Consider the following 16,698-nt stretch of genomic DNA (forward strand, 5'->3'; position numbering starts at 1 on the left):
TAGAACATTACAAAAATTGGACATGCGCAAGAAATTTCGATGAAGAAGAGTTTGATAGAAATTGGAGTCAATATTACAACAAATTCGATACTATTGATGAACACATATATGATCATTTGTGTGATGAAGTAACAATGACGGAATGCAATCTAACGTTAAATAATCTTAAATATGATAAAGCAGCGGGGGTAAGTGGTATTCCTTACGATTTTTGGAAGAAAAGTGGTGATAATACAAAGGAAGCTTTAATAGAAATTATAAATCTGGTAATCAAAGAAGGAACATGGCCAAAGGAATGGAAAGACGGAATAATTTATCCGATCAAAAAAACAATGGAGTGGAATAGAGATTTAAAACTAACGCGTCCAATAACGTTAATCGAGACAGCAAGGAAAATCACGATCAAAATACTTACGAATCGTCTGAATGATATCTTGACAAAGTATACTGTTTTAAAGGGAAAAAATTTTGCGGCATTAAAATATGAAAGTACATTCGAACCAATAAAAATTTTGCAAGCGATAATTGAAGATGCCAATATTAACAAAAAAGAAGCGTGGATAGTATTAATGGATATAAGTAAAGCATACGACTCAGTTAGCTCGAGAAGTTTGAGGAAAGGGATGGAGCGTATAAAATTACCGGAACAATGGATAAATTTAGTTTTAGATATATCTTATAATAGATTCAATAGAGTTATAGTTAACAATGATTTAACAGAAAAATATAAAGTGGAAGACGGAATCGACCAAGGTGAGGTATGGTCACCGATATTATGGAGAATTTTTTACGACCCCTTGTTATGTAAATTAGATGATATGAGAGAACAAGCGGGTTATGAAATTAAGTCAGAGTTCAAAGAAAATATTACAAAAGATAAGGTGACAATCCATAGTATGATAATTAATGCGATAGCGTTCATGGATGACATGACACTTATTAGTAGATCACATGACCAAATAATGGATATGTTAGAAATATGTCACAGCTTCTATAGATTAAATGATATTAAAGCAAACCCTAAAAAATACGAAATAATTAGAATAAATAATGTAGAAAAGAGAGATATGATAATAGAAGGGCAAAAAATAGAAAAAATTAATTCAAAAAATGGTAATAGATTTCTGGGAATTTTCTTTACATATAATAATAATAGAGCAGTTCACATTAAAAAAATGAAAGATATGATAGAAGGTTTTGTTAAAATAATGAATAGGAAAATAATAACAGATAAACAAGTATGTAAACTATGGAACACTAATATGATTCCGGCATTAGAATATCAATTACAGGGCGTAGTTATTACAGAGAATGAAGCTAAACAATTAATGGCGCCAATAAACACTTTGATAAAACATAAATGTAAAATGCCAAGTTCGTTGCCGAACTGTGTATTATACGATAAGGACATATATGGAGTTAAAGATATTTATAGTTTACAATTTGAAAGTTTAAGTAAAAACATAATGTATATGGCAAATGGTAATGAGATAGTTAGATCAATATTTAAAATACAAATGGAGCAGTTGCAACAAGAAGCGTGGACGCCCTTATGTTTTGCAGAAAAAGTATCACAAGTTAAATTTTCAACAAAAAGATTTGTCAGAGATGCATTAATAGTTTTAGACTCCAAGAAATTTCATTTATGTGATCATGAAAATTATAATGATCTTTTCCGTAATCATAGGATTAGAGGAGGATACATCCTGATCGAAGAAGTTTTAGAAGAGGAATTCTGATTTTATAAAAATAGAATTAAAAAATGTGGCGTTATGTTCGTTGAACAACTAATTGAACCTTACACAGACAAAATGATGAAATGGACACACTTTTTAAAAGAAAACGGGTTAGCGTTGAGAATAGAACCAAAATGGTTTAAAATAGTAAGGGACCGTATAACAATTAATGGTATTTTAGAAAGGGAATTATGTAACGAAATGTTAATCAAAAGAATGGAATTAGACGATACCAAGAAAGTAAGAAATAGTGAAGACCATTCTGATAAAAGTAGAAAAGAAACTAATAAAGAAATTATTACATGGAAAGATCCAAAGTCATCCAATAATATATATAGTATAAGATCAAAGAAGTCACGTCATAGATTTTACGATGAAATAGGTAAACATATGATAGAATATGATCAATTACAAGCCAACAATGATGTGATAAATTCTCCTTTTTTGATAAATTGTAAAGGATGTAATTACAATATTAGAAAGAAAAAAGATTGGAAATCAGAATGTTATATATATATAGAAAAAGACTTAGCTACGACGATACCAGGAAGATGGGAAAAAGATAACGTCGACGTGAAATATATCAAACCTTATAGGAGTTTGGAATATATTGATAAAAGAAACGCGAGCGTTCAAAATATGTCAAATAGTAATAAAGAGAAACTTATAATCAACGACATGATTATAGACAGAGATAAAAATGAATTACGAGCAAATGCCAAGTTCTGGTTAAATAGTGTTATTGAAGAAACGGGAATTTATGAAAATTTAAATAATTTTATAGAAAGGGATTTTTTTGATTTTACAGACAAAGAAATTTTTTTACAGATAGGAGCTATTATACAAAAAGGCCCTGATTTAAATCTAGATGGTTTTTTTGGAATAGAGATTTTTGCAAAAAATAGTAAAGAAGAAAAGTTTAGTATAGAAGGTAAAGTTAGTAATACTAGAAATGAGCGGAAAATTTACGCTATTGGAATTATAATAGCGTTGATGATTATACCAGATAATGTGATCGTAGATTTAAGAACGGACGAAAAAATATTAAAATGGTTTATAGACTATAGTAAGATTGGTAGCAATAGAAGAGAATTAGATGATCCGTGTTATATATTCTTAAATTGTATTAATATAGTTTTGGAATTAAAAAATATTAGATTATTAATTGATGAGGAAAAAGATAATGATGTAACAATAATGAAGAGCGTGAGTGTGAAATTACCCGCGTTAAAGCAAGAACTAATTAGATGTAAAGATTCAATTAAAGAGGTGGTATTAAAATATTCAAACATAGCGGTAGATGAATATGCGTTAAGATGGAACTATAATGTGATAGAAGGTGCATATAGAAAATGTTTCAAGGAAATTAGTAACAATATAAATAGGATCGATTTAATTTTGATGGATTATGTGAAAGATTGTTTTGTGGAATGTAATGGAGCCAATGTAATGATCGATTGGAAAGAAACGTTCAAATTAATTAATAACGAAATATCTACAGGCAGAAATGTCACGAATAGGTTAGATGCATCAAGAAGATCATTTAGAGTTAAAAATTTTTTGAAAATATTACCAACGTATGAAATTTTATATGAAAGGAAAGTTTGGGGTATTGAGAGTACGAAATGCCCTAGATGCATAATAGAAGTCGAAACATGGGAACACATATGGTCTTGTGGAAATAATGGTGTGTTTACTGAATACAAGCTTTTTAGTGATAGTATTGAGGAAATTTGTGTTCATGCAATGACTGACGAAGACTCGAATGAAATTAATAAATTCAAAGAAAACCTAGTGGATATATCAACTGGTCGGTCTATGATTATGCCTTTGCATAATATGATCAGAGAAATCACGAGAGGAATTATTAATGAAAAATGGATGAACGTATGTAAAAATAAAAATTTTAAAACAATTTTGAGAGACATATTTGACTTATATTTGACGAAGATACAAGAACATATATGGAAAGAAAGATGTAACGAGGTGACAGAAATAGAAAAACAAAAAGGTTTATTCAAAGATCTAAAAAGGAAAAGAAGGGACGCTGAGGATGATTCGGAAGATAAGGAAACAGATAATACAAAACTAGAAAACTCAAAAAACAGGAAGAAAATTAAAAAAATAATAAAAATAGATTTAGAAAATAAAATTAAAAATGACGTATTTAGTGTAGGTAGTTCTAATAGACATAGGATAGGTAATAATATAATTAGTAATTTGATCAATACATAATAATAATTAGTATAGTTTAGTTCATAGATAAATAGATAGGTTATAGGTTTAATAACTTTTGTTTACGTTTATTCGCGCCTTGGTTAGATAACCCTTGGCTTTGTTATGAAGGGATTCAGTATTGTATAATATTGAATTTCAATGTATTAACCTTTCAATTATTATGTAAAATGATGCGTTATTATTACTAATAAAATAAAGAAATACGTTTAACAAAAAAAAAAAAAAAAAAAACGTATCATAACAAACAATAAATAATCACGTGATCTCGTGTTATGATACGAGATTTTTGTAAAATTATTTTCTAAAAATATTAAGTTTAAAAATTCCGTATACATTCCGTATGATTAATTTTTTCCGTATACACTTCATATACATTAGTTTTTTTAAAAATGTTCAAAAATGAATTGCTTATTAAATATACGGAATTTGTATACGGGATCTATAGAAACGTACATAAAATGTATACAAAACGTATCCTTTCCGTATACATATTTCTTATAGGGTCAGTGTAATAAGGATAAAGATTTTTTAGCGTTTTTTCTCCTAATATCAATAAAACTATTTATAATAAATTTGAAAATATTCTACAGTACTGTAACATCTACTTTATACAATAAATAAAATTTATATTAATTTCTTATCAATATAATACATTATTAATATATTTCTTCAGACCAAAAACATTGTATATAATGAAATCTTTCAAAATATTTAAACATGCTATAATAATACTACATTTTTCAAATATATAAAAAAAAGTTTATCTCACACATAAAAAATTTTTTTGCCATCATATACAAAAAAAAAAATTCTAGCAAATGAAAAGAGACGTTTTCTAAGCTCTAAGAACTCCATCTTAGCCTTTTTTTTTATCACCTTTTTTAAATTTATTAAATTTATTTTTTATTTTATTATCATTTATTTACACTCCTTTAAATTTCTAATTATGAATAATAATAAAAATTGAAGTTTTTAAACATATATCATAATTTTCTTTTCATTATTCATTACTACATTAATATAAAACAACTTACTAATCCCGGTGCGAAGCAACGGGCTACTGCTAGTATTAGCAGTTAGGAGTGTATAAAATTCATGCGCACAATGTGTACGTGTGGCGATTGTGGCGTGTGCACGATTTTCTAAATTGGATGTGCACCGTGTGCACAAAAAAAAAATTTTCATAGTGCACTATTAATTTTTGTGCACAAAAAAATTTTATATAGTGCACAATGTGCACAATTTTGTGCACAAAAATTCTATTTAGTACACAAAAAATAAAAAGAATGAGAGATATCACGAAATACCTAAATGATTATACTCCTTAATAAAAAAGATCACAAAAAAAGGAGCGAAATGTTAAGAATACAGAAATTAGTGATATTGAAGATAACGAAATTGATAGTGAAGAAGAAGAATTAAATGATACTACTAAGACGAAAAAAAAAATAAATATTCACATTCAACATTAAATAGAATCCACTTTGGGCTCCAAAATATTCATGGTTACATTATAAAAAAAAAATGGAAGAAAAGTTATATTAAGAGTACTCTTAGGCGACACAAAGTGGTAAAAATGGTTTTCATAATATAAAAATTTCATCAATAACCCGGCAACCCGGCTTTTAATTTTTTTTTTCAAAAATTTTATATGTGAAAATTTTTTTCAATTTTTAAAAAATTCTCACCCGGCATAGTAATAATATAAAAAATTTTTTTTTGACTTTACAAAAACTGACCCGGCCGGGATATGAAAACCATTTTTATCACTTTATGTCGCCTTAATATGCATTTAGATGTGTTTTTAATGGGTTCTCAAAATTTTGAAATTTTAATTTTTTAGCGGCTTGCAATTAGGCTTCTAAAGATCAGGCACACATTTTTGTGCACAAAAAAATTTTCACACGTGTACATTTTTTTTTTTACACTGATTGTACTGTACCACTCAGTGGTAGAGCTGCGACCCGTTACCCATTTACCAGAATACAATCCGGGCTTACTCGAGTATCTATGAGTATCTGGGTTATGGAATAGCAAACGGGTAAAAACGGGTAATACCCATTTTGTATCCGTTTTATGTTGACATATATATATATACCCGGGTATTACTCGGGTAATTGCCCCATAAATTTTGCCAGAATTGAGATGTTAACTCAGGCCAGAATTTTAATGCCGGCCAGAATTAATGTTTATAAATTACTTGGTGATCGTCACTAATAAGTACGGTTACAAGTTTTAATATTTGAATGAGAAAGTTACCACAAAAAATAACTTGTCCCATTTTATTAATTCTGGCTAAAATTGTATTGAGAAAAAACCAGGTTTTTATCCGGGTAATACCCGGGTATACTCGGGTCATATCTATCAAAAAGATAAACGGGTAATACTCGTTTTGGAGTCGGGTAACACATTTTTTGATTTGAATACAGACGGGTCGCAGCTCTAAGTCAGTGGTACAATACAATAATAAATGCTATTATAAATTATTTATATTTTAATATTAAAAAAATAAACTGGTCTTTTAACATAAACCGGTCTCTAAAGTAAACCGGTTTTATATGAAAAACCGGAGACCAGATTTTTCAATAAAAATTTCCAAACCGGTTTTTGATTAAAACAGGCTGAAACCGGAGACCGGAAACCGGTCTTGAAGCTCTAACTAAAATTAAACATTTTTTTTTTAAAAAAAAAAAGAGAAATTTGAAATTTGGTTTAGAAGTTATCTCAGTTTCAGACAATATATACATTGTATTACTTAAACAATTATACTCTGAAATTCCAAATTGTCAAATAAAGCGAAGAAAATCCTTTGGTTTAATTGGTACTTACATTCGATCACATTTCACATTGAATTTTTTAAAATTCGAATTTTATTTTGAATTCTTTCATTAAAAATTATAATTAATTTAATACTAATACATTTCAATATGATTGATTACGTTAAATAATAAGGTAAACTTAAGATACATCTTTGTTTATGCACGGAATCTTCAATAAGAAAAAAAAACAAATGGCGTTATATCCGTTATTATAATTGCCTTCTTTTGCATTCCCATTGAACTGGGATTAAATAATAATACAGACAATAAAGGAAATTTGTTTATCGTACACATGAATAAATATTTATTCTTAGTGAATTGTATAACATTTAATTATATTAAAGTCGACCACAGTTTCAAATACCAAACAAATACTATGCGGCGTTAAGGAGTAACCATATTTAATTGAATATAGTAAAAAGGTCAATTTATATTTTTATCTTAAGAAGGAAATGTTTCTTCATGGCTAAAAAAATCCGAATATATTCAATAATACATGAGTATTGTTAAATATAGAACGGTATTTCATGTGTGATATGTTACATGTAAATTAAGGTTGCAGTTGCATATGGGCATTACACAAATATTTTTTTATCAAATGATTATTATAAATAAGGAAATTATTATAATAAAAACAAAATCGAAAAATATATAAATAAAATTTCTTTTTTCTTTAAAAAAAAAAAAAAAAAAAAAAATCATTTCACTTACTTCTTAGTTAATCCTTTGAAGGATTAATAAAAAATCTTTTTTGAGCACATATAAATATATAACGTGTAAAAGTGTAATAATCAATGTTTGCGTTCCAGAAAACCAATCAAACACCATCGCAATTATATAGCGACGAAGAAAAAGCGGAGATTAAGTCAATTGCTTCTTTTGAATCAAAGTATAGTAACAAAAGGAATATTTATAATGGTCATCAATATATAGCTATAAGTCCAGATGGTACTCAGATAGTAACATTAAATACCACAACTTATCAATTAAAATTATGTCAATCAGATAATATATCAACATTAAATACTTTGAATTATAATAGTTTTAAAAATTTTGATACTCCTGCTGTAATTTGGAGTTTAGCCATATCTAATGAAATTACTTTACCTGATCGGACAACTGATGTGTTAATTGCCGTCTCTTGTTTTGATGATGATGTTAATAATGCTGATTCAACTATTAAACACACTTGGGTCATTTCTTCTGCTAAACAAGTGAGAATTTCTTCTTCAATTAATGATATGGGTGGTATAATTAAATTCTTGGATGACGAAAGTTCGGTTTCCGAAAAGACAGATTTGGTTCTTATAAATTCTTATGGAATTTCAAGATTTTCTATTCATCATGATAAAATCAAATCTATGATAAATGAAAATTATGTTCATGGTTGGTTTAGCCTCTTCTCTGATAAATCCGTCGAAAATTTTAATTTACCAAGTAAATTATTAAATAACGAAATTTCTAGTTTTTCTATTCAACAAAATTTAATAAAAGATCGTTTTTTAGTAGAAAGCTATAAAAATAAAATACAAACTGTTGAAATGTATAATTTAAGAACAAGTTTATTGGAAAATACTTTTCAAAAATCTGAAGAAAATGCTGCTTCATTTTTAGGAAGAGGTTATTCTTGTTATGCTATATCAAGGAATGAATCTTTATTCGCTTATTGTCGTGGTGCAAATAGTATTACCATTTATTTAATGGAGAATGGTTTGGAAGTTACTACAAAAAAATTTATTGAAACGAATATTCAAATAATTTTTTTTGATTTCGTAAAGAATGATGAAAAATTATTGATCGTTATTGAAAAAGAAAGTTATAATGAAGGAACTTCGCAATTCGTTAATACTCCAACAATTGTAGTTTGGGATTTATTTAGTGGTTCTGATAATTGTATTAGAAGGATAAATGATACTTTTTCGTTATTTCCTAAAAAATGTGAACATCATCAAAGGTTGGCTAGTTCTTCAGGAAATCTTATTACAATTACGGATGATGGGAAAATCACTTCTTTATTACAAGATTCTGAAATAATTAAATTATTAAATCCTGAAAATTATAATACAAGAAATGCTATTCAACTTAACAATAATATTCAACTTGATAAAAAGTCCAGTTCTCCCTCATCAACTGTCGTAACAACTAATACTACCACGAATTATCATTCAATTTACGATTCTTATGGAAAATATTTAGGTTCTAAATTCGAAAATAAAATTATTAGTAATCCTGAACCTTGGATATTAAATAAAAATTATGAACGTACCTCGGTTTATTTTGATGATAAATCTATTCAATTATTTATTGGTGAATCCACTGTTCAAGTGTGGCGTAAAAGAAAAAGTGGAGCGTCAACTACAAAAGCATCTTCATCATCATCTACGAAAGTTCTTGAATATATTTGGACAAATAATTTTAATAGACCAATGCAAATCCAATCTTTGGAAGTTAATCATAAAGAATTCTCTTTAACATTATATATTCCTTCCATAAATTCACTTTCCGAACCTGGAGATACAGTTACACTTGAATGGCCTGAAAAAGTTAATCCCCCAGTACATGCTTGTGAAGCATTGGAATTTTTTAATAAGAAAAAAGGCCAACCTTTAGATCCAAAAAGGCAATATCAATTTGATGAATTGATTCAACAAACTGAACGTATCATTAGAAAATATTTAACTAAAAGATGTGGTTTATGGAGGATGTTAGATATACGTTATGATATTATGGCGAATCTAATTCGCGGTAATTGTACATATATTATTAGGAATATTTTATTTTCCATATCTGATAGAAAAAATAATTATTTACATATTCCAAGATGTAATTCTTGGGGTGGTCAACTCGTGAAAGATACTGATCTTGAAATCTCTATCACATGTACAAAAGGAGGTTATCGTAAAGATACGATTATAGTTAAATATTTATTAGATTATTATTCTAATAATGCTTTAGATTCTTCAAATTGGATGTTTACCGTTGCTAAAGCAATTCCGATCCTTTATGAATATAATTTAGAATTTTACGTTGAAGAACTATTTCAAAAACGTTGTTTTGGTGCCAGTGAAGTTTACTTGGATCAATCTAAAATTCGTGATAAAGACATGGATAGAAGTAACCAGAAAGATGTTCATGCGTTAAACGTAAATTTGGGTCTCACCAAGAAAAGAAAAGAGCGTAATTTCTTACAAAGATCAATCGTTAAAGGAAAACAAAGGTAGAAATTAATATATTAATAATTAACGAGATTAAATGTTGCACAGACCATAAACGAAAATAATTAATTTTTTTTCCTATCATTTTTTTAGTGGAGAGAAAATTATTTCAGATTTAGTAAGCAAAACAACTTCTGCCCCTAGTTCTTCACTTATTAATCAGGTTTACATGGTACCCCTTCCCGATTTTACCGTATATCCTGAGAAATTTGAAGATAAACGAGTAGAATATTGGAAGATTCCTTTCAAATTTTTAAAGTTGTTATTTTGGCCACGTGGTCATGTGCTTAAAAAAAAGCATCAGATGAGTCCATTCTTGAGAATGATAAGAGCAGACAATGGCGCAGAAATTTATGATAATCCATCAATGGCCGCAGTAATTGACTTTAAATGGAAAGCGGCAAGAAATCATTTCTTAAGACATGCACTTATATACGTTGTATTTGCATTTTTTTTTGCAATCACAGGTGGTGCTATTAGAGGAATAAGTGTTGTTAGTAATTTGGGAGTTAAAATAATGTTCGCTTTATTTTATTGGTTGGGATTTTATTTATTAAATACCGAAAGAATTCAATTAAAATTTGAGGGATGGAGAAGATATTTTAGCCTTTATAATTTTTTTGACTTGTTTTCAGTCATTTTTCCATTAGTAATAAATAGTTTAAATCTATACTTTGGTACTAAATTCCCAAATCCAGATGAACCACCAGAAATATTTCAAGAGCAAATTGTACAATTTACAAGAGACTATCGATTATTTATTATTCTTAATTCATTTGCAGTTTTAGTAATGTGGTTGGAACTTTTTTTGGTAAGTTTTTGAATGATATTTATATATACATAACGTTTGAATATTTGATACTAACTTTATTTTTAATAAAAATAGTTGTTACGATATTTTGAAAGATCTGGAGCTTACATTTATATTTTAGTTAATATCTTTAAACAAATTATACCTTTCTTGATTTTTATTCTAGTGGTTGTCCTCGGATTTGGTCATGCTATGTGAGTGAAGGTTTTAAAAAAAAATTCCAAAAAAGTAACGTTGACGATCGATATTTTTACTAAAATTTCGTAATAAAATTTAATTTATTTTTAATAGGTTCGTTTTACTTAATAATACTAAAATCATAGACATTAAACCTGATGGTTCCTCTTTTACAATCACACCTACTGATTCTGATTCAAATCAACCATTACCATATAATGTGGAACAATTTATTGATGTGGATAGTAAATCAGATAATTTTTACTCAAATTTTATTAAATCTGTTGAATCAGTTTTCTTTTGGACTGGCGGTCGTTGGGATCAATTGGAACAATGGGATTTTTGGCCAGTAGATGTTTATTCTATTATTGGTAGTATCCTTCTCGTTACAATTTTGCAGAATATGTTGATTGCGATCATGACGTAAGTTTTAATATATATAAAAAAAAAAAAAATGTTTTTTTTATATTGATCATAGTTCAAATAAACTTATATATAATATTTAATTTGTAGTGGTGCATATGAAAATGCACAAGAAATTGGTAGACATGCAGTATTAGAATATCGAGCGGAATTGATCGAAGATTATGAAACGGTCGAAAAACCTCTTGGAAGTAAAAGAGGAAATCCTCGATATATTTATTATATCGGAAAATCAGATTATATTGAAGAATGGTTAAGAAAATCTGAGAAAGCAAGAAAAAATAAGGAGAATTTCTTATCAAAAGTTGATGACAAAAATCCTTGGGATGATGATGATGATGATGATGACGACGACGACGATGATAATGAAGGGGGAGGATATCATTATCAAGATCTTTCTACTGAGACTGATTCTATTACATCACCAAGAAAAGAACAAGAAATTCCATTATCATTATATTGGTTTGTTGATGAAAATGATAATAAGGAGAAATTATCAAAATCAAAATCTTCAAACATTTCATCTAAATCAACTAATATTATTCAAAATGATGATGATGGTGATGGTGATGAAACTAGATTATTGAAAGAAAAAATTACATCCATGAAAAAAGAATTTTCTGGAAAATTGAATTCTATGGAAGAAACTATCAAAAATTTAATCACTATAATACAAAATCAAAAATAATTTAAATTTTTTTTTAAAAAAATTACCTGATAAATTTATTTAGTTTTTTTTTAAAAAAAAAAGTTAATATTTTTTGAACATTTTTGAGCGTTTTTTATTTTTTATTATTTTTGTAATATATATTATTTATATGTATACGTTATGTAATTTTTAAGTTCGGTTATTAAAGACTTTTATTGGCATTATAAAAAATATAAAATTTCACTTATTACCAATTGACACTATAAAAAAATATAAAAATCGGTTTTAAAAGTTAAAAATGGCTTTTGAATGTCATATACACAATAAAATATTAAAAAAAAATTTAAAGTACAATAAATTGCTTGCGATTGCTGCGTCATCAACTACGCGAGAATTTAAGTGATACAAAAAAGTCAATAAAAAAAATAAAACAATGGAGAAAACGATCACCAAAAAACAAAGTTTTATTGCATTAATGTAATGTTTTGTGGGTTAAAATGAATCATTTGTTTATTATTTAGTAAAAACCCATAGGGGTGAACTGATATGTTACTGTTATCACTGGTTTTGACGATTGGTGAGGTAGATAAATCGGAATATATCTGTATAAATAATGAACAATTGGTAATAAAGCGTATACGATGTATAACGAAAGGTCAATAAACGATAATAAATAATGCGGTAAAATGAGATGGATTTAATACGCGAAATCTAAAACAATTCGGCAGGGTTATTTATACTTTAATAAAATACAATATTACTGCCTCTTTCGACGCACTGTAATATTCGTATATTTATCTCTTTATAAAATAAAACCAACACACACTTTCAAACCCTCCACAAATCGGTCCTGTATACATCGTTCAAAATTCGGTACCAATTCGCCTATCGAACATATTCGTCATCCGACCAATTTTACCCTCCGGCCAAATTCGCTAATCAGACGATTTTGTCCAGTTAAGCCACTTCTATCTTTAGCCACCCACCTATATGTATAATTCTTTATTCTATGTCTGACGAATAAGTTTTGTACGAGAATTGTGTATCGTTGTATTATTAGGTCTTCCACGCCTAAATGACACCAACCTAGATAATAGGTGAAGTATTAGAATCTGTTTTTAATAAAAAATGGGCTGAAAAAATTACTCAAGTTAAACAAAGAGATGATGCTGATATAGAGAGTGGTAAGTTATCACTTTTTATATTAGAACACTTGAAAAAACAAAGCCGAATTTTAGTGCTATTATGTAATGAGTACTATTAATATTTAGTTTGAGATACTTTTTGATTTATTTATTTATAATAATATATCACTAACTTATTATTTTCTTATTACTTGATACATTAGAATAATAATCTAATAATGGATATAAGTAATAGATGAGAAAGCAAGAAAGGTTATTATTTACTAAAGAAAAATCGGACTTAATCTCCCTACGCAACAAAAGAATTATATTTAAAGACCAAATGACAACGCTAGACAGAAGCTTCTTAGAAACTTGGCCAGAAATCAAAAACAAGCTTAACAACAAGTTTAAAGGTCGCACTCCTCAATGGTTCAAAAAACTCGAAGCTGACGGTATCCTCACAGACTTTAACAGACGCTTAATAAACCCGTTGTCGACGCCAAGAAACGCATGAAACTATTAAACAGTACAACAATATGTTTTATTGGCAACAAACACACCATTGATTTACTAATCTCACTCGCACATTTAATTGTGAACGAACAAAATATCCCAATTTTGGGAGTCAGTAAAGATTTTGACAGTGCTGTTGGTTGGGCAGATAAGTAGCGGTGAGAATTGCGAAACCTTCTGCTTTGATTGAAGAAAGTTTAAGAGTGGTATTGACATGAAACGCTAGTGGTGTGGAATTTGCTATCTTTCAATATATTGAAGAAATATAGCTGTTTGTTTTTCTACTTTTGCTGGACTTTTGGATGAACCAGTCAAAAAAATTTAACCCATGTTGGTAGTAAACGGAGGGACATTAACACTTTTTATAGCGTTAACAACGCGATCACTTCAGACCGAAAATCTTAAAAATTAGATACTTAATCGAAAACAATCAGCTCAAAGTGAATCTTTACAAAGCAAAAGCCCATTCAAACGTTCTCTACAACGATCTCGCGGATACTGAAGCAAAAAAAAGGCCTCGACGGCATGGTGTATAAACATGTCATGAAGTTTGGTATTGCGGGTAAAAGAATTAAAGGTGGCGCATCTGTGATGTTTTTTTGTAAATTTTCTGATGTCTGTCGATGGTGAAATAGTGGCATTTGGTACGAATTTGGGATTGATGTATTTTCCGATGTAATCTTTGATTATCTGTCCATCGAGTTTCAATTGTGATTGTTATTGTAATTGTTATTGTAATTATTGTAATTGGAATTGGAATTATTATAATTATAATTGTAAGTACTATAATTGTAATTGTGAACAATAAAATTTGTACGAGCTCGCCTACTAATGGGAGTTTTCCGAATTCCAAATTCTTTCATAATTCGTTCTTCACGTTCTTTTTCCTCGGCAAGTATCATGTCAACTTCTGTAACTTCAGCCTTACTATTTAAAGCAGCAGTAACTTCGGCTATCATATTAGATATTTTACAATTAATTCTTTTATAGATAATATCTTCATCATCATCGACATTACTATCAGAATGAGTATCCGTAAGTTCTTTAAGGATAATATTTTCATCATCATCGACATTATTATCGTAATGAGTATTCGTATTATTAACATTATTACTCATATGTTCAACAGATGATGATTTGCGACGTATAAATCTACGACCACGACGAACACGGAATTGTCTTCGTCGTGAAGTTGAATTTGTTGGTGAATGGGTTGGTGTAATTTTTTGAGAAGTTTGAATAGTTGGATGATCTTGTCGTGAAATTATAAGTGAAGGTCTAGTTTCAGTTTGAGTAGTTGGATAATCTTTTTGTTGTGAAGGTGGTGTAGAAATTGCAAGTGAAGGTTTAGTTTCAGTTGTGGTTGTATTAGTAGTTGCAAATGTTGTTGTTGTTGTTGTTGTTGATGGCTTTAAATAAAGTAAAAGTGTTAATATTTATTATTTAGTTACGAACGATACTAAAAATGAAACAACAATAATAAAGAACATACCATAGACCAAGAATTATCGTAAGGTGGAGGAAGTTCTTCATCTTCAACAGTTTCTACATTTTCACCCCAAGTAGAAACTGAATGACTTCCGGTTAATATATTATTAGCATCAGTGACAAAAGCGTAAGTAAAGGTACCAAGTTCTACAACTTTATATATAAAGTTTGCGACAACTCCAGGACGACATATTTTAGAAATTTCTTCTTGTTGTTGTTGATATTTTTTAAAAAACATTTTGGTATATAGTAATATATATTGGAAGAAATTTAGAGTAAAGAACAACAAAAAGAATAAAAAAATCGATTTTTGTCCGGTTAAAATATTAATGGCATCAGTGACAAAAGCGTAAGTAAAGGTACCAAGTTCTACAACTTTATATATAAAGTTTGCGACAACTCCAGGACGATGTATTTTAGAAATTTCTTCTTTTTGTTGTTGTTGAAAATTTTGTATTGAAGTTGATTGCATTTTGTGTGATATTTTTTAAAAAAAATTTTGGTATATAAAAATATATATTGAAAGAAATGTAGAGTAAAGAAAATCGATTTTTGTTGCTTCGGTGCGAGGTATTTATTATATATTCGAGAGTAACGGGTATTGGTAAAGAAAAATTTTAATTTTTTTTTTTTGCGTATTTTTAAAATTCATGTATGTATGTATGTGTATATATATATAATTTTTTTTATACATGTATAGGATGACTCAAAGGATTACTCAATATTTTTAAGTTGATACGATGATAAATTTCACGATAAAACCAAACAATTATCACACGCACAGAAATTTGAATTTACGTAAACATCCAACACCTGACGAAAAAAAAAATCGGAACTGTAATATGAGTAATAATAATAATAATTAATTTGTAATTAGATAATTAAATAATATTTATTTGCATAATGTGATATAAAGGATATATTGTATTAAAAAAAAAAAAAGTTCATATAAACATTATGTATTACGACAAACACTTGTTTTTTTTCTTATTTTTTTAAGAAACTCCATAAGCCTGCTTTAACTGAAGTGAGTACCATAACTGAATTTACTACGCAACCTTCTACGAGTTCCATGTTGAAAAAGTATAACTTTTGGAGTAACTTGTTGATTAAAAAAATGATGTGCGTGAAAATTAATGGCGAAGCGCGAAATAGGTTGAACCTCGTGATTTATGACTCATTATTCTTCCAATAATCTAATAATCTAAATCTAGGATAAACCCAAAAAAAAAATATACATTTGATATAATATACATATAAGTAATATATAATATAATATAAATGTATTAACTAATTATAATGATGGTTACGATAATCAATTTTAGGAAAACAATTGTAACCTAGAAATACATTGTTTCAATTACTCTAGTTATATAATATTAAAGAATTACATCGTACATAATTTTATTTGAAGATACTATAAGATTAGTTGTCCATTAGATATAATGCATTAGAGACAATTATATAAGTATGACTAATAATTAATAAATAATAATCAGTAG

The 16,698-nt window shown here is 28.1% G+C and overlaps 4 protein-coding genes across 4 annotated transcripts; 3 read left to right on the top strand and 1 right to left on the bottom strand.

The window, feature by feature from the left end:
* Positions 1-1,517: 1,517 nt before the first annotated feature.
* OCT59_023518 (uncharacterized protein) lies at positions 1,518-1,739 on the top strand (the record flags this gene model as incomplete). The annotated part of the gene is made up of 1 exon (XM_025309962.2): positions 1,518-1,739. The coding sequence occupies one exon, from the start codon at positions 1,518-1,520 to the stop codon at positions 1,737-1,739; it is 222 nt and encodes a 73-aa protein (XP_025187830.2).
* Positions 1,740-1,811: 72 nt separating this feature from the next.
* Positions 1,812-3,971, top strand: OCT59_023519 (uncharacterized protein; the record flags this gene model as incomplete). Its single annotated transcript, XM_066134749.1, has 1 exon — positions 1,812-3,971. One exon carries the CDS (start codon positions 1,812-1,814, stop codon positions 3,969-3,971), a length of 2,160 nt encoding a protein of 719 aa, XP_065990842.1.
* Positions 3,972-7,587: 3,616 nt separating this feature from the next.
* Positions 7,588-12,107, top strand: OCT59_023520 (uncharacterized protein; the record flags this gene model as incomplete). Its single annotated transcript, XM_025313244.2, has 5 exons — positions 7,588-10,010; positions 10,102-10,819; positions 10,895-11,013; positions 11,111-11,419; positions 11,510-12,107. The coding sequence occupies 5 exons, from the start codon at positions 7,588-7,590 to the stop codon at positions 12,105-12,107; spliced, it is 4,167 nt and encodes a 1,388-aa protein (XP_025187832.2).
* A 2,305-nt stretch (positions 12,108-14,412) lies between these two features.
* Positions 14,413-15,668, bottom strand: OCT59_023521 (uncharacterized protein; the record flags this gene model as incomplete). Its single annotated transcript, XM_025329210.1, has 2 exons — positions 14,413-15,117; positions 15,201-15,668. 2 exons carry the CDS (start codon positions 15,666-15,668, stop codon positions 14,413-14,415), a joined length of 1,173 nt encoding a protein of 390 aa, XP_025187833.1.
* Positions 15,669-16,698: the final 1,030 nt, after the last annotated feature.

This window comes from Rhizophagus irregularis, chromosome 4 (genome assembly GCF_026210795.1).
Source record: "Rhizophagus irregularis chromosome 4, complete sequence".
In the NCBI taxonomy this organism is placed as follows: Eukaryota; Fungi; Glomeromycota; class Glomeromycetes; order Glomerales; family Glomeraceae; genus Rhizophagus; species Rhizophagus irregularis.